Below are 23,169 nucleotides of genomic sequence, written 5' to 3' on the forward strand. Positions count from 1 at the left end.
GAAAGAATGAGAGAGAGGATGTGCATGTCACTGCTCCCTAAGAGGCCACTTCTCCCACAGGAGAGAGATGAGGAAGCCACCTTCCTTCTGGGCTCTGGGCCGGATTCCCCAGGACAGGAGAGGCCACGACTCAGGCAGACGCTGTCCAGGCCCAAGGGATGCTGAGTCCTCGGCTCTCAGGGGCCTCAGCGTGTTGGGGTGAGGAGCCCACTTCCCCACACTCCCTCCTCCCAGGCTGCGTCCCCAGCCGCCTTAGATCCCCTACAGGAACCCAGAGGCAGCGGCTGCTTAAGAAATGGATTCTCCTTTAAATTTTAATAGGATGCACTTAGGTCTTCTCCGACAGTCCTCAGGGCTCCGGGGACTCTGGCCCCAGCCCACTCAGACACTCAGTCTGCCCCATGATCAATATGTCTTTCCTCTGGTCCATTTTGCTTTCATGCATTTTTTTTTTTTTTTTAAACTGTCCGTGACTTGGGTTTCGTAGTGACAGAAGCAGCTTTCTCTAATGCCTGGAGTGAGTGTTCCCTGGGAGGTCCTTCGAGCACTCAGGAGAAAGATGCCAGGCCAGTCCCAAGAGTCAAGCTAACTAGATTAACATCCAATACAAGCACAGCTCAGAGATACTGCGGGTTCACTTCCAGAATGTGCCACAAAGCCAGGCAGGTGAACGTGTTGGTTCCCCGATGTGTACAAATTTATGTTTACGCTCTGCCATACGTGGTCTAGTAAGTGGGTAATAATAGCATTATGTCTAGATGTACATACCTAAATTTAAAGACACTTTGTTGCTAAAAAAAAATGATAACCATCATCTGAGCTTTCAGCAAGTTGTAATCGTTTTGCTGGGGGAGAGTCACAGCCCTCAGTGTCGGTGGCTGCTGACTGGTCAGGGTGGGGGTGCTCGGGGTTGGGGTGGCCGTGGGAATGTCCCCGAATCAGACAACGATGACGTTTGCGGCCTCTACTGAGTCTTCCTGTCACAAACGATGTTTCTGTAGCGTGTGGCACTGTTTCATCGCGTTTTACCTACGGTAGAACTTCTTTCGACACTGGGGTCAGTCCTCTCGCGCTCTGCCACTCCCTTATCGACTCAGTTCAGGTGATATCCTAAATCCTGTGTTGTCATTTCAACAATCCTCGCAGTCTCTTCGCTGTGTGTGGAGGAGATTCCACCCCAAGAAAGCCCTGTCTTTGTTCATCCCTAAGAAGCAGCTCCTCGTCCCTTCGGGTGTCCTCATGGGACTGCAGCCATTCGGCCACAGCGTCAGGCTCCGCGGCCAATTCATGTTCTCCTGCTCTTTCTACCGTGTCTGCGGTGACTTCCTCCACTGAGGTCCTGAACCTCCAATTTACAACAAAGCAGTATCTGCGAAGCGCAACAAAGCGAGGCCCGGTAAAATGAGGGATGCTTGTACTTTTATTTGAGGGAATCCTCTTAAAAAAAAAATTTTTTTTTTAATTTGTAAAAGTTTATTTATGTACTTAGAGAGAACGAGCAGGGAGAGGGCAGGGGTGGTGGGACGGAGGACCCGAAGCAGGCTCTGTGACAGCACAGAGCCTGATGAGGGGCTCAAACTCATGAACTGTGAGATCATGACCTGGGCTGAAGTCTGATGCTCAACTGACTGAGCCACCCAGGTGTCCGGTCTTTATTTTTTTCTTTTTTTAAGAGTTTATTTATTTATTTTGAGAGAGAGAGAGAGAGAGACAGCAAGCAGGGGTAGGGCAGAGAGGGAGGGAGAGAGAAAGAATCCTAAGCAGTCCCCGCACTGTCAGCATAGAGCTCCATGTGGGGCTTGAACTCACGCACTGCAAGATCATGACCTGAACTGAAATTGAGAGTTGGAGGCTTAACCAACTGAGCCACCAAGGTGCTCCTCTTGCCCTTGTTTTCAAAATGGCCCTTCACAAGTCTATCGTTGGTGAAGACCCAGAGCCTGGATTGCGTCTGAAAGAACCCTCCCTAATTCCCAGCTCAAATCCTCGATTCTGCTTGCATGGCGGCCACCATCTTTCTTTCCTCCTGCTGTATAGAGAAGTGCCCCCTTCTCAACACTGCTCTGGCCCTACCCCCTGGACCTTCTCCAGGGCTCTGCTCCTGCACTCTGCCCCTCCTTTCCAGAACCATTTCTACCCCTGCCTAGAAGTCCTTCCTAGCAGCACCAGGATCCCTCAGTTTATAATTGTTATTATTATTATTGTAGAAATGTTTACTTATTTTTGAGAAAGAGACAGAGCACGAGTGAGCAGGGGAGGGGCAGAGAGGGAGAGGGAGACACAGAATCCGAAGCAGGCTCCAGGCTCTGAGCTGTCAGCACAGAGCCCAACGTGGGGCTCGATCTCACGAACTGCGAGATCATGACCTAAGCCGAAGTTGGATGCTTAACTGACTGAGCCACCCACGCGCCCCAACTTTCAAGCTCTTTTGCAGCTTTGTCTCTACTGGCTTCTAGCTGGTGGATCCTGGGTTCAGTCCTGGATGCCCTTTACTTTTCTCTCCTTCTGTCTCCCCAGGTGACCCTCGCCAGACCTGGCCTCTACATAGCATCCGTGCATTGACACATGCATATCCCCAATGTGTATTTCCAGCTCAGGCCTGTCCTCTGAATGCCAGGCTCACTGTCCGGATTGCCAAACACCTCCCTGGACCCCTGGACCTACGCTGGCATCTCAGAATTAACATGTCCACCAAGTTTTGATCTCCCCTTCCTTAAACCTCTTTTACACTCTCCTCTCCCATCCCTGTGCATCTCAGTAAATGACACCACCGTCCATCCACTGTCACTCGAGCCGGAAGTGTGGCAGCCATTCCAGAGGCCAAGCTTCTCTTTCTCAACCTTCATATTCGATTCATCCGAAGTCCTACAGCTACCTTCCCCCGCTTCACGGCCATCTTCCTGGTCTCAGCCACTGGATGTCTCACAAGGACTCTGCCGTATCCTGCCCTCCGTGCCTCCCTCCCAAAGTCCAGGTCATATTGCTTAGGAGAGATGAGGAGGACTTGGGGAGGAGGAGAATGAGAATAAAACCCAGTGTGGGCACATGTGATGGGGTTGGACAATTCACTCCCCTGCCCCCTGGGGCCACACTCGGGGCTGCGTGTCCACACTTAGAGGGAGAAGTTTGAGAATTCAGGAGGGATCAGGGCACTGGGGCCCTCTCAGGAAGAAGACAGGGCCCCAGAAGCCTGGACTCACTTGGGCACCACAGCCATGGCAGGGCACCCAGGGCCACTTCTCCCCGGGCCCCAAGGCCACAAGGGATCTGCTCAGGGCAGGCCCTGGCCCGAGAGCTGACTGCCCACAAGCCAGCCCTTTTTGGCATCCTATGTTTCATTTTGACCTTTAACACTTGCAGGGCAGGTCAGCAACTAAAGGACCTTGGATCCCAACCCCAGATGCTGGCCCCATGGCTGAGACCGTCTGACTTTGCCTTCCCCAGACCAAGCCTGACCCCACGTGCTCAGCCTGGTTCAGCCCCGACTCCTGTCCTTGCTCCTTCCGGAGATCCAGAGCCTCAGTCCTGCTCACAGATTCTAAGAGCCTCTGAGTCCAGGGACCTGTCCCTCACCTGCAGTCTCCTGACCATGCTGGAGGGAGATTCCTTCATTTAATAAACATTCTCTAGCCTTGCCTATGCGCCAGGCACTTTTCTCAGCAGCAGGGATACAACAACGACCAAAACACAATTCCTGGCCTCTCACAGAGCTTACATTCTGGTGGGGGAAATAGAAACAAACTAGTACATACGCAGAAAAAAATAAAGCAGGGAAGGGAAATAAAGAAATGCCAGAAAAGGGCACAAGTGGGTAGGTAGTCTGGGAAGGCTTCGCTGAAGGGTGACTAAAAGAAGTGAGGGAGCCATGGGACTCCTGGGAAACGTGTTCTGGGCAGAGGGCACAGCAAGTGCTAAGGCCCTGAGGCAGAGGCATGTCTGACAAAGAACAAAGAGGCCACTGGCTGTAGCACAGGGAACAGGGGTAGAGTGGCAGGCAGTGGCCAGGGAGGAGCTGAGGCCGGCACACATAGGCCACTCGAGGGCTGTGGAGGGCGCAGGACGGCAGTGACAGGGTCTGTTGACATTAAGCAGGATCACTGTAGCTGCTGGGTTGAGAATGCACTGTGGTGGGAAAGGGGGAAGCAGGAGATTATCGGACACTGTGATCATCCACATGAGAGACGGCAGTGGCTTGACCGAGCAGACGTGAAAAAAATGGGCAGATTCTGGATACGGTTTCAGAGGTTGAGTTGACAAGATTTGCTAATGGACATGAAACCCCCTTCTCCTTGGGCCATTAACGGGACTTTCAAAAGGACATTCAGCGAGCGTGTGGTAAAGGTACATGGTGTTTCTGCCTGTGTCATTACATCACAGCTTTTACATTACCAACTTTTCGGCAGGATACGTTTTTTTTTGTTCCAGGTTGGATATTTATTTTATTTTTTGATGATCATGTATTTACTTTTGAGACAGAGGAAAAAGGCGAGAAGCCGGGCAGGCAGCGAGAGAGGGAGACAGAATCCCAAGCAGGCTGGCTCTGTGCTGTCAGTGCAGAACCACTGCGAGGCTCGAACCATATTGGTACCAACTGTGAGATGATGGCCTGAGCCGAAACCGAGAGTCAGACACTTAACCGACCGAGGCGCCTCCCTCCCCCCCAGTTTGCATTTTTAGAGTGGCTCACCTGATGACTGTACTGCTTACACCTGTCCAAAAAGCTCCAACTCATCACATTTAATTACTAACTTAATCCATTTGTTCCTCAAAACATATACAGGCATCACACCTATTACCAAAGACATAATTCAACCTCATCCATAATCTGGAGATCACGGAAAGATGGGGGATAGACAGCGGAGAAATTCAGAAATTTGGGATGAAAAATAACAACACACGTGTAGGTTTCAAAGTCCAAGAAGAAATGAGTTTGTAAAAAAATTATCGAGAAAGAAAATGACCTTCAAATTTTTAAAAATGAAAACTATTCTCTTTAAGTGACTATTTTATAAACACACACACACAGACACACACACACTTTAAAAAAATGTAAGTGCACCATAAAACAACGTGTGTTGGGTGTATTGCATGAACTCTTAGGCTTGAATAAAATAAGCTCAACTATTAGAAATGAAAATACATGAGACAGAAAAGCACATCTGTTAAAAATAGAACTCCCTCAAGTGGGGCAATATTGAATTAAGTAAAATTTTAATTTCTTTAACAATTGTACCAAGAACCCAATGAGTCACCGTGGCTCTTCAGTATCTGTGTGTGTTGTTCTAAGGATGAGTTCACTGAACACACCAGTGGAAATTACACAGATGGCTGGAGACTTACATGAAGCCCCAGGGAGAAGTCCAGCTGGACACATGAGTCTGGGGGTCATCAGCCTACAGACGGTTTATAGAGTCACCTTGGGAGTTTAGACAGAGAAAAGGGGAGTACCAGGGGCTGAGCCCTGGGAGCCCTGATGTTTAGAAATCAGACGACGACGGGCAACCATCAAAGATGATGAGAAAGTGCCCGCTGGCAAAGGAAGAGGAGGATCAAGAAAGACGGCACCCTGGAAACCAATGGACAGAGTGTTTCAAGGAAGGGCGGAGGGACCCGTTGTGTGAAATGCTACTGACAGGGCAGGGAAGAAGTGAGAACCGACCACAGAATTCTACAGGGTGGAGGGCACTATTGATCGTTTCAGGAGCAGTTACCTGGAATGGACTGAGAGAGAATGGAGGAAAGACACGGAGGTAAGCAAGTATAGTCAACTCCTTCTGGAGTTTTCCTTTAAAGAGAAGCAGAGACATCTGGTGATATAGACCCTTCAGTTAAAGGCGTGTTTTTAAGGTGGGGAACTTGAAGTTTGGATATGCTGAATCAAATGGGTCAGGAGAGAACCAATGGCTGGAGTGATGTGTTGCGGTATATTGGGATAGGTGAGAAGAGATGGGATCCAGCACCCTCCAGTAGGAGCCCAGGTGGTCTTCTCTCAGCCCAGTAGCTGAGGTCCTACAGTTGGCAGGGTCTGGGGTGGGTTTTGTTCTGATAAATGCCCAAAGGGCTCAGGAGCAGCCCTGGGCAACATATAAATACCCCCCCCCCCCCCACACACATACCAATCCCTTGCTCCCTGCCCATGGCCACCTTTCCCAATATCCCACCTCAGCTGGGCCTGGCTCCCCTGGCTCTTCCTGTCTGAGCTCATCATTCTCTTCAGACCTAAGCACCGACCTCCCCATTCCTCAAAGCTTGGATGACTACTTTCAGCAGCCGGGTAGTTCTTATGGATCCCAACCTCTCCTTCTTCCACACCAGCCCTTGGGGCTAAGCTCCCAGCTTTCCTTGACACAAGTGAACTTGAGTTAGGACAATATAAGCATTACCCTCCATGAACAATATAACTTTGTATGTGTGAAAACAACACTCCCTAACAAAGGAGCCCTTCTGAAACAACGAAGGCCAAATGCATAGGTGCTGGCTGAGACAGCCAACGCATTCCTGATGGGCGCTTCCAGAGGCTGTCTGGAAAATGCAGGCTTTGTTCAGGTGTGGAAGTGATGGGAAATGAAGAGAGGGCTCTGGGTGCCAGCAATGAATAGGAACTGATGCATAGGTGTACAAAGCAAGGGCCTAGGACCCAAGTCAAGAGGGGTCCTGGAATGAATTCCAGTGCCAATGTTATTCCAGAAGTTACACAAAGGACTAGGGAGTGTGGAGGGACCTGGGATGTTAGTTAAAAGAGAGGGTTGAGTACTGCCTCTGAAGGCTGGACACGATTTGGCTCAGGGCAGAGTTCAGCAGGCCCAGAGGGTAATGGACGGTAGTGGCTTGTTGGACTGTGGGTCCAGGAAGATCAGGTTGAGTTTTAACTGGATTCTGTGGGTATGGCAGCCACAGAAGGCCCTGAAGCTGAAGTCTGATAGGCAGAACCATGATCAAAGGCACTCAATGGCACCAACCTGGGAGGCTGGAGAGAGGGAGGCCAGAGACACGGCACAGGGAATGAAGAGAGATGATAGCTGAGTCGTGGACCACTTTGTGTGGACACCAGAACTTGGGGACTAACTGGAAGGTGGGGGGGGGGGATCAGGAGAAAAGGTGTCCAAGATGATACTAAGGTTTTGAGTGTGAACGTCTGAGTACATCATCCAAGGTCTGGATGTAGAAGAAGACTCTGTTGGTGGCTTGGTCAGTACATGCTGAAATTGAGGGGCCCAGGAAGCATCAGAAGCAAGGGCGTATGGTTCAGGAATGAGGTTCTAGCCATAGACCCAGATTTAGTGCCACTGGTGCAGTGACAATGTTTGAAACCAAGGAGATAAGTGATGACAAGGGAGAACACTTCAGGCCAAAAGAAATCAGTCTGACCAAGTACGTGGGTGGCCATTACTTTCAGACTGCTGACTGAGCTACCTTCCCTCTTGGCCTGTCCCAGTCTCACCCACCTTTCCAGGCCTAGCCCCACCCTGTCCAGGAAACCTCTTCTGGCTGCTCTAGACCCAGGGATCCCTGTCTGCTGTGAGCATCTCAACACGAGCAATCCACACCTCAGCCTTGTGCTACCACCTGAACCACTCACCAAGCACCTTAAGAGCAGAACCATGGTTTATCCCCTTGGCTCTGGGTATCTTCTGGCCCAGAGCACCCACAAGGCACTGAATAAATGGCCCCACCTTGATGGATTGATTAATTGATCAATTGCTGGGTTGGAGGTCAAGAAGAAGGTAGGGAGACTAGTGAGTAGCTTGATTAATGACAAAAAGACTCATGAGTGTTGGTCCCATGGTATCTACTCTTTTTGTCTGGCTTATTGACTTACTGCTATGAATCAGATCTATGTGAATCAACAAGGATACATCTCGAAAACATTGTTGAGTAAAAACAAGTTGCAGATGTATGTTAAAGCCACCAAAGTAGTCAGTGCTGCCTACCAAGTACCTCTGGTTCCCGCATGCAGCAGGTGAGGCTGCGGGGCTTGCCCTGGCCATTGCAAGAAAATAGAAGCTTCTGGGTGGAAGCTGTAGGAGGCAGTGCATAACTGGCTATTTTCCATCTTCCTCTCTCAGTCTGTGTCGCCCTAGATGCCTTAGTGGTTCTTAGGAACAGAACCCCTTGTTGAATGTGTCCTGAAGTGAAATATAAATGTCTGTTGTGAGAAGGAGAAGGAGAAGGAGAAGGAGAAGGAGAAGGAGAAGAAGAAGAAGAAGAAGAAGAAGAAGAAGGGGAAAGAAGGAGGAGGGGGAGGAGGAGGAGGCAGAGAGGGAGGAGGAGGAGGGGAAGAAAATGAAAGAAAAAAGGAAGACAGGGATCTAAGACAAAACTGTGGACCTCAGATGGGTCTGCTTGAAGGGCATAGTCATTTTCTGGGTGGGGGACATCCCTGGCAGTTTGAGTGGTTTTGTGCTTGGTTGCATGGATGGTTGCATCCTTGACTCCATCCATGAAATGCTGGAGGTGCCCCCAGGTATATGGCAATCTAAAACACTCCAAATTTCCAAACATTCCTGGGGGGGGTGATACCAGCCCCCAGAGAACCACGGATATAGAGGGGTCACCAGAAGTGGGGCGTGGGAGGTGCAGCGAGGGCCCAGATGGGACAGCTGGGCTGCGGGAGAAGAGAATCTGACGGGTGACACTACATGACCCTGAAGCGCTCAAATTGGATGTGACAAGCTGAGGGAGTGAGGAGGACATGTCTCACAGCCTGCGGAACAGAGCGAGATCATCCTGGAGGGAGACACATGAGATGGGTACGGTAGTGACAAAATGCTCAGTGCCATGAACCATGTCCCATGGGTGGCATAGCACAGGATCCTCCGCCGATCAACAGAGCATGTTGTTTTTTCCCTCTAACACATGAGGAAACCGAGCTGGAGACGTGAGGGCTTGTCTGAGCGGAAGAGAGGTAAGTGGGAGGGGCAGGGAGGATGGACCTGGAAAGAGAGGGAGATTCTGGAAGAGAGCAGGTGGGACTAAATGGCAACCTGGATGGGACAATGGGGGGGCACCGATGCCCAGGCGGTAGGAAGACAAGGGGACTCGGGTGTAACCTTCCACGTTTCAGCTGAAGGCAGACCATGTGGCAGAGAGACTCCAGCACGTAGCTGGAGATGTGAACTAACCGGGATCAGGGGAGGCTCCTGCCAGCTGTCCTTCCGGAGCTCAGGCTTCTCAGGGGAACAAGGGCAGCAGGGAGCCGCCTCGGGGACCCGACCTCCAGTCTGGGGGCAGCTGCTTCTCAGGGAAGAAGCAAACCTCTTTGTGCACACCAGCTATCACTCAGCGGCCCCTCAGGGCCTCACAGACAGTTCTTCTGCAAGGCGATTTTCTTGTTTCTTTTCTTTTCTTTTCTTTTTTTTAAGAAGGCTTCATGCCTAGCGCAGAACCCAATGCAGAGCCCAACGCGGGGCTGAAACTCACAACCTTGAGATCGAGACCTGAACTGAGATTAAGAGTCGGACGCTTAACGGATTGAGCCACCCTGGCGTCCCTTGAAGCAAGAGGAAAGAAGGCAAGTCCCTGTGACCAGAAGCATCAATCCTTGGATGAAGTCCTAGGGGACCTTTTAAGTACCCAATGATATGAGAACACAGAGACACAAGAGGGCGCTCTATTCAAATAGCAGGAGAGGAAACTGGTCTGTCCCCAGTTGGGAAGAGGGTCAGTATTTTGAAAAACCTTTGATCTAGTATTTCCCAATGGAGCCACTATTGGAATTCTGGGTGGGATGTTTCTGCCCTACAGGGTGGTATTCTTACCACTGCCATTTTTTGTCATCCCCAACCCCCTCGATGTCACCGTGACAACCCAACTCCCCAAGTTTTTGTTTCCAAACACCGTCTGCTGACAGCCCCTGCTGGCCACTGCCACCGGGAACTTGGCCGCCTCTGTTTTCCCCAACCAAGAGAGGAGTCCAGCACCTCCCGCTTTGACCTTGTGAGTTCGGCACCTCCAGGTGCTAGGGAATGGCGGGCCCCCAGTGATACCCCGTGTTGGCTGGTGTCCGTGAGGACTGTCCTTCTTGGAAGGTAGGTTTTCCCTCATGCCGTTGTCCCTTGGGACTGGGTACGAGGAGGGCTGCATTGATCACATTGGAGACACAGACACAGGACCCTGAGACAGACACCACAGGATCTGCTTACAGACACCCATATCCCGGGGAGCAAACACATGGTCACATAGAACACAGCTTGCACAAAACTTCCACAAAGCAAGTCCGAAACAAGGTACCCTTCCGGAGCCCAGAGGGCCCCAGAGTGTGAGTTCCGAGATGTTTGGATCATTAGGTTTCCAAAGACAAGCACCAAAGGTAAAACACCAGGGGTGATATTCCAAACACTGACCAACCAATGAGTCCTGGACCCCGACCAGTTAGAAAGGAGACGGGTGTAGACAGCTGGTGCGAGCACTGCCTTCGTTATCAGCCCTGCAAACAGCCTGCGGGCAGAGCCCGAGTCCCCTGTGGGACACCAGGCAGGCCAAGGTGGCCGCTTGGGCAGGACAGAGGTGATTTTGGGGGGAACACGCACCAAGGTAAGTGGCAGTCCAGACAGGACCTGGGAGATGCACTAGCGGCCCCAATGCAGGGACTAGAAACCTGGCCAGCATCGGGAGAACGAAGGGGCTGGAGAAAGACCCAGACTGCTCCAGTCCTCGGCAGACGCCCCGTTCCCATCCCCCACCAGAGAGCCCGGCGTTCTGAAACCGAGGTGGCCTTCGAGTCCCACGAACGTGGCGCCTGCGGGCAAGCACCTGTGGGCACAGCCCCGCCGGGAGAGACGCTCACCGCCGCTCAACACAGACGGTGCCACCTCTTACTCCACAGGAAGCAGAACCAAATATTGCAAACCAAACGTGATTCTTACCCTCCTTCGAAGATTTTGATCCTCGCTGGCTCCCCTCTTTTGGAGGCAGGAGCATCTTCCTCCGGCTTCCCTCGCTTCTCTTCTGACTTCTGCACTCTAGCTAGATCTTTCTGGCCTTCCGGGGAAACCAGCGAAGGGAGGTGAACCTGGCCCACCGCAGAATGACAAAATCACTGCTGTTAAACGGTAGTCATAGAACGGTGCCTTTGATGGCACTGCACGCTTACTCTTAACTGTGTGTAGCTCACTTACTCTTCCCTCGACCCTGTGCAGATGCATTAGTAGCTGCAGTTTGCAGAAAGAAGGAAATGGATCCCCACAGAGGTGAAGCCCCTTCTTCAAGGCCACGTGGTTAGTGTCAAAACTGGGACTCCGACCAGGTCCTTCTCCTGGGAAGACCAGGCTTTCCCACGGGAGCTGTGTTTGCCTTTCCTTTCACACTAGTCTAGGACCTTCTGGGGACAGGTCCTTATGCTGGTGTCCTCGGTCATGCCAGCACCCCAAACAGGGCCTGCCTCAGAGAGGATGGGTAAGGAATGCGGAGCAAATAAATGAAGACTCCATCCTGGAGATGAACTGGTCCAGTTCTCTTTTATAGATCAGGAAGTCAAGGTCACCCTCCAAGTTAAGGACATTGCTGGGAGCAGAGTGCAGGCGTCCCAAGGGCCCTGACCATGCTCACTGATGGGCATGCACCTGGAGGGGGGTGTGCAGGCTCTGGCTGGTAGTCTGAGGGAACCCGATCTTTTCACAGAGCTGTGGGCCCCAGTGGGGAGAGCTGGCTCATGAGAGCAACAGGTCCTCTAGACCCTCTGATGGCAGCAGCAGGTGGGCATACCCTTGAATAGGGAGCAGTGATGCTAGGCTGGGGGCTGGGGCCCACGGTGCCAGGAGTGAGATTCTCGCCCTCGTTTATGCTGCTGTCAATCAAGGCCAGGTTTATAGCCAGTGGGAGAAGCAACCATGTCTCTGCGGGCGGGGGCGATCTAAGCCCCAGGCTCCTGTGGCAGCCATGACACCTGCCGCTATAAAGGTGGGTTGGGCTGAGCAGAAAGGTAGCTGGTTGGGCATCAGGGAATCTGAGTTTTGGCTCCACATGGGCTAGTGCGTGCTGAGCCGCCTTTGGGTGGATTACTTCATCTTTCTAGGTTTAGCTCACCTCTGAGGGGATTTAGATCATCCTGAAGATCCAGGTCAGGGCCAATGCCTATGACTCAGTGACCCCCCCCCCCCCCAAACAGTCCCTTCAGAATTGGAGATGGGAAACCAAGTGAGGCTATGGACCGTGGCTTTGGCAGAAGGCAGCTGACTTCGTGTAATACCCATGGGTTTCCAGAGTTGCTGTTCTCACTCCTATCTCAGCCTGCCATCTGGGCCACCCACAGAATGAGCAAGGGGCCTCCCCCAGGCCGATGGATGACTTCTCTCTCACAACCAGCTGTGATGTCTGGGCTAAGCTGGAGGAGGCTGGTTTGGGTGGCAATGAACCACTCTATCAGGAAACACTGCTGGAACGGAGCAGGTGGGCCAGGGCTCCATGTTGGCTTTTAAAGACAATCATATGATTGTCTTTCAATCATAAAAACGATTATTGAGTGCCAATGTGCCAAGTACTATTCTAAACACACTTTGTATATTTTAACTCACTTATCTCCACAGTCCTATGAGCTAAGTATTTTTGGTATCTCTAGTTTACAGATGAGGAAACCAAGGCACAGACAGAGTAGGTAGCTGGCCCAAGGTCACACAGCTAGTAAGCGAGGCAGTGGGATTCAAATCTGGGAAACCTGACACGGGAATCCTTATTCCTTCTGTTTGCTATATGTGGTTGTCAAAATGATCCCCAAGGAGAAAGAAGCAGGAGAAACCTGGGGAATGATTGGAATGTGGCTCCCACATGAACTTTTGTATAAGCTTGAGTTCCTCCAGGGCTTATGTACAGGAAAAAGTACCTATGACCAAACTCAAACCCAATAGGGTGACCTAGACCTTCATGAAGACAGTTTGGAAGATCTTTAAAATGCTAAGATAACCTGAAGGGCCTTTTCAGAGCTACTAACAGAGAACAGAAGCTCCAAGATCAGTACAGTAAAGAACTTCCCTGGAGCACTGTCCAAAGATAGGTTGGGTTGTACCAATAGATGGTGAGCTCCCCATCACGGGAGATATGCAAGCAGTGGCCAGAGAGAGAGAGGTGTAATTGTAGCAAGGCATCAAGCAGTGGGCCATGCAGTTAATATTAACGCACCAGATTGGCACACTTCTGGCAGGAAATCTGCCAGCGAATCTGTTGAGTTATTCCGAGAAAAAGTTTGCAGGTTTCAGCTCATTTTATGAAAGCGGCATTTTAAGCAAAAGACTGCTGAACTCCATTAAGCTAAATTAACTCTTACTTTTTCGTAAATGGCCTTTTAGTGTACAGTCATTAAAGCAGGGAGGCAGCCCAGATCATTTGAAAGGGCTCTGGAGTGAGGTCTAATTTTGAATCCAGGCTCCGCCATGTCCCGTGCAGCCCTGTACAGGTTACCTAACTTCTCTGTGCGTTGGCATTCTCATCCATAAAATGGTGACGTAGTACCCTAACTTTCAAGGTGGTTGTGAGGATGAAAGTGAAGTCTAGCACACCACTTGGCCCACAGCAGGGGCACAAGAAGCTGTAAGTATGAATATAAGCATAAAAGCATTTTGGGAGTAGACGTAGCCAGCAAGATACACAGGAGAGCAAATCAGTCATGATTTGCCACTTTATGGCAAAAGTGGAAATCTCATTTAGGGACGTCCGTAGACTGACAGGACGGTCAGAGAATACATCTGGGAAACAATCCTGTGAAGCATATCCAGCTGAGCTAAGGACAAACTCAGTGCACAAATTTCACTCAATGATAAAGAGGAGGACGCAAACACAGGAGAAGTTCCAGAACACAGTTTTGTTCATTTATCTGTAAGACGAATTTAGTTTAGTGGATTTATGCCTGATTTGAGCAAAGCATCTGGCCTGACGAAACATTGATGAACATTTTCAAATTTGCAGTCACTTTTACGGCCTTCTTTCCTCAAATATTTGGAAGAAGAAAAAATTGAGTCTCTGGAGTCAGATCTAAGTGCAAATCCTGGGTTTGCCAAACATCTACCATATATGGCCTTGACTTCTCTCACCCCTGACCCTTGGGTCCCTCATCTATAGGATGAGGAGGAGATGGTCCTCCTGCCTCATAAGTAGAAATAACCACTGACTGGATTCAAGGGCCCAGCACAGCGCCTGGCACACTGAGGCTACTCAATCGACAGAACAATGTCAATCGGCCGACATGGCACGGCCGGGGTCCTTAGGCTGGCCTTATCAGGGTATGGAGCTGTTTGGGTATCTGAAGCAAAGTTGGAAACATCAAATTTCCAATTTCCTGAACTTGCAGGGGTCACTCTATGGCTCCTGGAGCAGCCTCAGATCAGAGGCAACGGAGGAGTACATGTGAACCCTTAGGGAAAGGTGCTGCCACGCAGCACAGCTGTGAGTGATCTTGCCCCCTACTGGTGATGGGGAGCACTGCAGCCAACACTTTCTTTTCCAGCCAGCTCGGGGAAAAGAAAGAAGAAATATTTCAGGAGTTGTTTGTGCCAAATTCTAGAAACTCTGGGAGTGGGAAGATTCTGAGTGGTATCCAGAGAATGGAAATAGCAGGTGTAGAGAATAAGAAAAGCAGGAAAAGGCTGACAGGACAAGGAAGGAACGTGGGCAGGGGCATAAAGTTTTGAAATTGCTGCAGACTTTCCCATCAACCAAGGTTTCCGATTCAGTCTTTTGGAGATTTTTTTTTTTTTTTTGTCCTGACTCAGATGGTGTCTTTGCTTTTACAATAGAAACTACTAATGGGAAAGCAGGATCACTTTAAAGCTTACTTTATCAAAATGTATCTAGTCTGACGATGAGGGACACACAAAGAAACCCAATAAATATGTTTTCTCATATGGTGGTCAGTCACAGCTGACAGAGAGGAAATCTGCCCACTGGTTCTGCTCTAGTGATGCAAATAGAACTTGAGGAGAGTGTGCCTTTAAAAGCTCAGCACAGGCTTCAGCAATACAGCAAGGAGAAGGAGAACAAGGCAGACTTACCTCTGTCATGCGGGGCTTGCGGGAGCTGGATGGCACAAGCCTTCCTGTCTCAGGATGCGGAGCTGTGGCCATGGTATATGTTTCTTTGCTCACCTTCTGCTTAGACCTCAGGAGGGACAAAGCAGCTTTAGTGGAAACCCCCGGAAGGTTGGGGTTGTACAAACTTATGCACCAACCAGCGTAAACAGAGGACCTCCTATCTGCATGCTGGATGTGATTTGGCTTAATGTAGTTTAAATAGCACCAACTGACATTAGTGGTCGTGTGGAGGCTGGGGAACTGCAGTACCTTCTTTGAGTCCGTACCTTCTTGCGACTTGGCTGGTCTGGGGGACGTTTCTGACAGAGGCAGCGAGCTGGAAGGTGCCAGTGGAGGGAGGTCAGGTTGTTCCTTGGAATCTTCTTTCTTCACACTCAGTGAGGGCAGCCCTCTTCGGTGAGGCTTAGCGGATGGCTGGGCATATTCCTTCAAAGCCTCTGAGCCTGGGGCCGTCACATGGGACAACGAGGAGTGAGGAAGGGGACTGATTTCCTTTGGGTCAGACGGATCTGAGGATAGGCTGGACAGTGTTTCTAGCTCCCTCCTGGCCTGGCCCTGGCTGCCCAAGTGGGATTTCTCCGGCCTCTTGCCGTCCTCCGTGCTGGTGAGCACCACACTGCATGGTTTTACCAGCTCAAGTTTTTCATCTGCCTTGGAAGCCTCCTCTTCCTTCACCCTTTTTTGCTGCTGGGTTTCCATGGTAAGTTCAAGGCTGCCAGCTGGTGAAAGGACACGTTTGCTCCCCCCGACCGTTGAAGAACTCCCCTCCGGGCTCAGGACGCTCTCTGAGGACAGGGAGGCGCCTTTTCTTTCGGGCAATGTCACAGGCACTCTCAAGTATGGAGTCGGGAAACCTCTGCTCTGCTCTTCGCTCACCCCAGCCGACCCAGGCCGGACCTCGTACACATCCGTCCCACACACAGTTGTCCCTTTGCACGGGGGCTCCTCAAACTTGGGAAGAGTCACGGTTGTTGAGCTGCTCTGGGACTGGGTGACCAGGATCTGGGACAGGGTGGTGTACATGGCACTCCCGTAGGACGGCATGTTGGTCTGAATGCGGACGGGCACAACCAGGGATACCATGGTGTCTGGGCAGGCGGGCAGGGTCAGTGGGGGGGCTGATGGGGGTGCCGAGCAGCTGGCCGGGGGAGCCACGGGGGACAGCTGGACATCGCTGCTGTACTCTGTGCTGGGGGAGAGGCCGGCGGTTCCCGTTGCCAGCGGGGCCGGGCTGGTTTTGATCTGGGGCAGATGGCTCTCCACGTCGCCGGGGAGCGGAAGCGGGAACTGGGATTGCAGAGGCAGGAAAAATCCAGAAGAGAGTGCCGACGAGGCAGGGTACGGCACGGGAAGAAACGAAGGGGGCTGCCGGAAGGGGAGGCTGGCTGGGTGAGGCATGAGCTGGGGGAGGTGGAGCTGGCCCGGGTGCAGAACGGTGGGCTGGAGGGGAAGTGGCGGGGCTTGAAATAAGGAGGGAGGAAGTGGCGGCATGGAGTACGGGGCGGAGAGCAGGCTGGACATGGCCTGGGTGGAGAAGAATTCTGAAGACTGTCCTGGCTCGTGCTGCAAGAGGGGCTGGAAGGAGAAGAGGGAGACGGGTGGGGGCAGGTAGGGTTTCTCATGCAGGGGGAGCTGGGCAACGGGGTGGTGGAACGCCTGCAGAGCTTCCGTGTAGGGCGGAGTGGACCCCAGCTGGGGTCTGTCCTGCCCCTGGCTCTTGCCTCCCGGGTGCCCGCTGTGCGAGGTGGCCGCCGAGGAAATCTGGGGCAGTGAGCTTTTGGCGGAAGGCTTACTGCATGAGGGCTTTGGTTCCTCGCTCTCCTGTCGTCCCTTGGGGGCGGCCTCTGGCTCAGTTTCTGGAGGCCTGCTCAGAGAGGCCTGTCTCACCAAAAAGCATTTCCTTCTCTCTGGCGGGGCTGTGGGGGCCGCCGGGGCAGCGGGAACCGCTGGGGCCGGCGCCGAAGAGCCTGTCAGGGACAAGCTGCCGTAGTCGAATGATTTGCTGCGTGTCTCAGTCATGTGGGTGGAGTGGGAAATGTTGGGGCTCTGCTCTGAGGCTGACCTCCGCATCTCTCGGGCGTGCGGGTGGTGGCTGGGGACGGTCAGCATGTGGGTGCCCAAGGGTTTGGGGCGCGTGTCGGACGAGAGCCCGGGGGCCTCGGCTTTCCCGTGGTCATCCCTCTCGAAGGAGGCGGAGCGGCTGGACCCGCTCAGAGAGACACCGCTCTCCTGGCTGGGGCTGCGAGACAGGGGCGCGGAGGACTCGAAGCTGGACTCCCCCGATGACTGGGCCATCTCTGCCAGGCGCAGCCTCTTCTTCTTAGGGGGCAGCTTCTCTGCCGGGAGCTGGGCGAGCGTCTGGCTGCGCTGGGGCCACTGGAATCCCTCTGTCTTCTCGGGCTCCTTGGGAGGTGGCTCAGGCTCCGTGTCTGGCCGGTCGGGCTCCTCCGTCACCAGGATCTCAGGGACCTGGATGTTGGGCTGGCGGACCAGCCTGGGCTGCAGGGAGTGGGCGGAGCGTCCGTGTGGGGCGGGCGGGGGCGAGGAGAACGGGGCCGGGGGCTTGTCTTCCCCTTCCAGGCCGCTGGGCTGCTCCAGGGAGTCGGACTTCTCGAAGGAGCTGGTGTGCTGGATGACGGAAATTTCTTTGGACGTTGTTCTCCTCTCCTTCCCCGACTCGAGACCAGACCCTGGCTTGGGAGTCCTCGGCGGGAAGCCCGCAGGTCCCTCCAGGGAGGGCACTGACTTACTCGGTTCTGCTGGTGACTTGGTGGACTCCGGGGGAAGGTTCCGAGCAGCATCGGATGGCCCGGGGCTGCCAAACTGACTTTTAGTCGACTCAAAGGCAGGCGGCTCTTCCTCATCCCCGAGGCTCTTCTCCTTCCTCCTCTTCCTCAGCGGAGTGAGCTCCAAGGTGGTCCCCAGCTTGTAATGCATCATCTGGGACCAGGGCTCGTGCTCAGCCTGACTCTTTTCGGCTTCTGGCGACACGTGAGCACCTGCAGAGACGGGCTTTGTGATCTGCAGCTCCGAGCAGTAGTACTTCCTGTGGGCTTCGTAATTGTCCCTTTTCTTGTACCGAGCACCGCATATGTTACATTCATAGATCACCCCTTTCGTTTTCAAGCCCTTCTTGGTCTTTTTGGTGAGGTCACTTTCCTTGGGTTCCGGCTCGTCCGCGGGTTTGGAGGCTGTGTCTTTGCTACTGGGCCCGGCCTCCTCGGAACTGTACTCCCCTCCCAAAGGTAGTTCGATGGCCGGCTGGCGCTTGAGCATCCGGGGGTGGGAGGTAAGCACTTGAGTGCTGCGGCTCAGGGCTTCGGACTCGGTGACGTGGTCGTCGAACGAGTAGCTACCTCGGAAGGTGTGATGGGGGGTACTGAGGGTGCAGGTGGCGGAAGGCATTGAGTGGCTTCTCAGCAGAGGCACAGGGGGGGTGGTGCTGGGCGGGTGCTGGAGGCTCAGCAGTGATTGTTCGGGCTTCGTCGTTTTCTCGCCGTGGGACGACAGGGGCTCCCGGTAGAGGCTGGATTTGGGGGACTCCATGCTGCTGCGCCTGGACAGCGAGCTCCTCCTCGGCTTCACGCTGTCTATCTCACTGGTGTCCACCACGGCCTCGTTGATGGTGATGAGCTTGGTGATGTGCTCTATGACCTGCGTCCGGGGCACAGACAAAGGCACCAGGCTGGGCTTGTCTTCGGTGGACAGCGGCAGGAGGGGCTGCGTGGACGTGGCCGTCAGCATGGCGGTCCGCTGCCCGATCCGCCCGCACTTGCCGAAGATGATCTCGGCATAGGACCTGGCGTTGGTGTTCGGGGGGCTGACCTGCTGCTCGGCGCTCTCAGAGCGGGAGAAATATCCAGACTCCGTGCTCCCTTTGCTGCCCGGGCTCAGAAACGCCTGCTCGTCCATCACCTTTTTCCTCTCACTCAAGCGGAGGGCCAGCTTCTGCTTTATCGTGTGGGTGTCTTCGGGTTTCTGGCTCAGGGGGTGTTCGGAGGAGGGTTCCGAGAACGGGGTGGGGTCCTCGAGCGACGGGGCTGAGCTGGACTGGGACAAGGAACAGCGGTCGTGACTGGAGCCCTGGCTCCCAGAGCTGTACAAGCCGCTGGACAGGAGGGGGTGCTTGGGCCTGGGGGAGAGCTCTGTGGGGTGGGCAGACGTGGTGCCTGTTTCCTCTTCTGAGTCTGTGCTTTCCCCCTCGGTGGGCTCCTCGAACTCCTCCCCCGGGATCCTCTCCATCTCCAGCCCCGGGGGGTACATCTCGCCGCCCACCCCGGAGGCCAGGCCGGCTTTGATGCGGTGGGCGTGGGACTTCCTGTGCTTGTACAGGTTACTCTTGGTCTTGAAGGAGAAGCCGCAGGGGCCGCAGGGGTAGGGCCTCTCGCCCGTGTGCGAGCGGATGTGTTTCTGGAGCACGCTGGGCTTGGCGCAGGGCCGGCTACAGTACTGGCATATGTACTTGCCGGGCTTCTGCGGCTTCCTCTCCTTCTTGGGCGCCTCTTCTGGGGGCTTCAAGGTGACCTGGGAGGGACGGGGCACAAAGACTTTGGGGATGCCAGGCAGGTCCTCGGGGGGGATGATGGAAGCGTGGGAAGGCAGGAGCTGGCTTGGAGGATGGAGCCCAGGGGTCACGAAGGAGCTTGAGGGTCCAGGTCTCATGGGGTCGACCAGCTGCCACGCGGACCCCTCCAGGAGATGCTCCGGTTTGCCGGGCGACATGAATGCTGGTGTCAGAGGGTGCTGCGGAAGCTTCGAGATGGGGACGGAGGTTTCGATGGAGGACCTCTTAGGGCCTGTTTTCTCCTGAGAGCCTTCCCTAAGAACCGACGAGGGGCCCGGGAAGGGCTGCGGGGCGAGGAGCTCTTGGAGGGGGCCCTCTGGGGTGGCAGTCGTGCCGCTGCCTGGGTACGGGGCACTGGACGAAACACTGGCCTGCACGGCCTCTCCTTTGGTCAGCCGCTTCCGGGGACTTCCCTCAGCCTTCTTGGTGCCCTTGACACTTTGTTCAGGATCCATGACCTCCACAGAGACTTCAGATGCTATTCAGGGAGGGTCGGGGCAGGCTGCATTTATGAATAATCCAAGTGTCCCAAGGAGGCGTCTGGCTTTGGCCACATTGGTCAAGAGCTGCCGGAAGCCAAACCCAAGATGGGCTTTGGGAGTTTTGTTTTTTGTTTATTTTATTTTTTTTGCGAGTGTCACTGGCTGCGAGCGGACTCGGAGGAGGTCATCGGGGCCCAAACTATTCACACTGGTGAGGCATGGCCCTCTACTTCGAAGACAGAAAATGCGCCAGCACTTTCTGCCTGAATGTCTGTCCTGGAAACGTCAGGAAGGATGTCAACGTTGCCATCCTAGTGTTTCAGTTGGCAGTGGCAAATGGCCACCCACGAGTCCCCTGTGTGCTATGCGAACGGTTGGAGGCTGGAGACATCTGTGTGCACGGCCCGATCATCCCTGGTCCCCGCACTAGACAAGCCACGCTGGGCGCCTCGGGCAGCTCCGGCCGGCCCCTGCTCCCCTCTGGTCCCGTGTTGGAGATCAGTGGCCGCAGAGGGGAATTCACGCTCTTCTGCTTGACAAAAGCACACACACAGAAATACACACACAAGAGAAGAGACAGTTACTGCAACTTATCCACGGCCCGTGCAGCAGGAGTCTGTGAGATGTGCTGATATCCCTACAAGGTTAACCAGGGAGGTTCGACCAGAAGTCACAGCCCCTGACTCTAAGCACCCAAGCAATGGTCCGAACCTCCCTCACCCGCATTCACGGTGGTGTTGGGTGACTTGAATGTCACCTGTGGTGTTCCGGGAACTGCAGGGCAGTTGGGGATGGGAGGCCTCTGAGGCAGGGTCAGCTTGCGAAGCCTCAGCTGCCCAAGCTGTAAAATGGGATAATATCAAGTCCTGCCTCAACTGTGCCTCAGGGCCGTGACGGAGTCCAACATGTTAGTGGATATAGATGCCACGAGACAAAGGTGGGTTTGTCCTACAGCTGGTCCTCCTGTGGTGCAGGGGGAGGTGCCGGTGTGTTATTCCGGGATGAGTTTTCCAAGGGATAGGTTTTTCTCGGGTTAGCGTTATTCTCTCTCTGGCCCTGGGCTCTGAAGGTGGCCAGGAGGGGCACCATTCACGGCTTGCGTCTCCCTTGCTGACCCAAGCCTGGGTTTCATGCTGGAGGTAAAACCACCACCCCAGGCTGTGGAGGCTCACAGTCTAACACAGCCATGACTACTCCATCAAGAAATAGCTAGGAGGATCATTCTGGCAGGTTCCTCCAGTTTTTCCTAGCAGTCAAAGAGGAAAGGGAGATGTGGTCCGTCACAGAGTCCCTACAGGCAGAGAGGAAGAAATATCTAAGTTCTTTGCAGGAAGCAAAGTCTTGCTTGAAAACAGCTTTTTCATGCGGCACTTCAGACAGGGGCAGTGAATGGTGCACAAGGTCACCTCCGTCTTCAAACGACATCCCCCCGGCAAACAGGGTGACTGACTTTTGCCAACAGAAGGTCACAACGCAGCCAGGGCTATTCTTTGAGCAAGTCAAAGGCCTCCTGTAACTCAGGCAGAGGAGGCATCCTCACAGGGCAGGCTGAGTGTGGGGAAGGCAGACGAGTCTCGTTTCTCATATCACCATCAGTAGGGTGGCCAGGTAAGATATCACCCAAACTGGGGCATTTTTGAGAGTGAAAGAGGCACTATTACCAACTACGGAGCAGCAATGGGAACCAACCAGGGCTGTCCCAGGCAAGCTGGAACAATGGCTCCCTTATAATCAATAGTCACCTTTGTGACTCAAACCAGGCACAAGCGCTGTCTCAGGGTGTCTGCTGCAAACTTTTCAGCTTTGCTCTGGGGGCTGAAATCCCACTATGGCCTCCTAATGGATTCTTAGAGATTGGGTGTCTAGTCAAATCCCCTCACTTGACATATGAAGAGGTTGAGGCTAGAAGGATAACGTGATTTTCCCTTAATCTTGCACAGGGATGGCAAGCGGGGCCTCCCAGCCCCTGGTCAGGGCTCCGTCCCTCAATGAATAAATGCCCTCTATGCCTTCTGCGGCTCAATGGACACAGCAGTCTATGGCTCCATGTTCTATGAAAGCAATGGCTTGGCCCCAAGGGGCATGGACATATCCCTGGAGAGTATCTGCAGGTGTCTAGAGGCTTAACAGAAAAGGAGGTCTTCCAGCTTTCATTCTGACCTTGCTGTGGCTGCTGGAAAGGAGAAATGGGGAGCCCAGCTAAGGCTGAGAAGACCACCATGATGGCATTACCCAGGGCCTCGCTTATCTAACCTAAGTTAGGACGAGGCAGAGAGGTCATTTGCAGTGTGGACAGAGAACTATTCTCCTGGCTGGAACTCCTGGGCCTGGTTGCACCTGGTGGGGACCCTTGGGTGCTGTGTGTGGATCATAAAGGGTCTACTATACTTACTATTTCTATTGACCCGTTCATGCAAGGATGTCAAAGCATCCCCCAAATACTAGCTACTGGTAAGCTTTGCTTCTTCCGGTGGATGGGTGGAACCCTGTGGCATGACTGAGTCTGAGCGGGGGTCAGTTGGCCAAGGAGGACACTAACATTGTTGAGCCCTATGGTCCTCCCTTCTCTCCAGGGGTAGGTGGGGAAGCGTCCCAACGGCTGAGGTTTGGAGCAGCTCGCAGGCCAGGTAGGAGGGGTGGGTGGATGAGGAAGACAGTTAGGTGACTGTTGTGCCATCAGGTGACTCACTGGGCTGGCACTACCCAGGGTCAGCAGCCAGCCTCTACCTGTGAGCTGGGCCTGGTGCTTTTATAGAGAGGGCCCTTCTGCCCGCACTCTCTGAGGGAGGAGCGACCAGGGCATGTCCACACCATGGAGTCAGTAAGGCCTGTGAGCCGGAAGGCCCATCCTTTCCCTCTTCAGCAGGGTACCTGAGCCACGGGGGACGATGACCAGGGCAGAGCCACACTTGCCCTCGGGCTCCTGGGCCAGTGCTCTGTGCTGCCTTGATTGTACTTCATGACAGGTCTGAGTTGCTTAATACAAGGGGCAGTGGGAGGGGGCAGCTGGAACCGCGGGTATAGACATGGGGCAAACCTTCGAGAACTAAGAAGGCTTCAGTCTTGGAATGGACTGCAATTCAGACTGGCATGAACACTTTCTTAA

At 53.6% G+C, this 23,169-nt stretch overlaps 1 protein-coding gene across 5 annotated transcripts in view; it reads right to left on the reverse strand.

Moving 5' to 3' along the window:
* Window positions 1-23,169, reverse strand: part of HIVEP3 (HIVEP zinc finger 3) — a 469,700-nt gene that overhangs the window by 42,008 nt on the left and 404,523 nt on the right. For all 5 annotated transcript variants that reach the window (XM_040469831.1, XM_040469832.1, XM_040469833.1 and 2 more), the window contains 2 exons: window positions 14,979-20,592; window positions 10,866-11,011 (listed from right to left, as the gene is read on the reverse strand). In XM_040469831.1, coding sequence (XP_040325765.1) covers window positions 10,866-11,011; window positions 14,979-20,036 — 5,204 coding nt within the window. In that variant the 5' untranslated portion in view covers window positions 20,037-20,592. The remainder of the gene's footprint in view (window positions 1-10,865; window positions 11,012-14,978; window positions 20,593-23,169) is intronic.

Source organism: Herpailurus yagouaroundi, unplaced genomic scaffold (assembly GCF_014898765.1).
Source record: "Herpailurus yagouaroundi ecotype Mexico unplaced genomic scaffold, PumYag 77, whole genome shotgun sequence".
Classification (NCBI taxonomy): domain Eukaryota; kingdom Metazoa; phylum Chordata; class Mammalia; order Carnivora; family Felidae; genus Herpailurus; species Herpailurus yagouaroundi.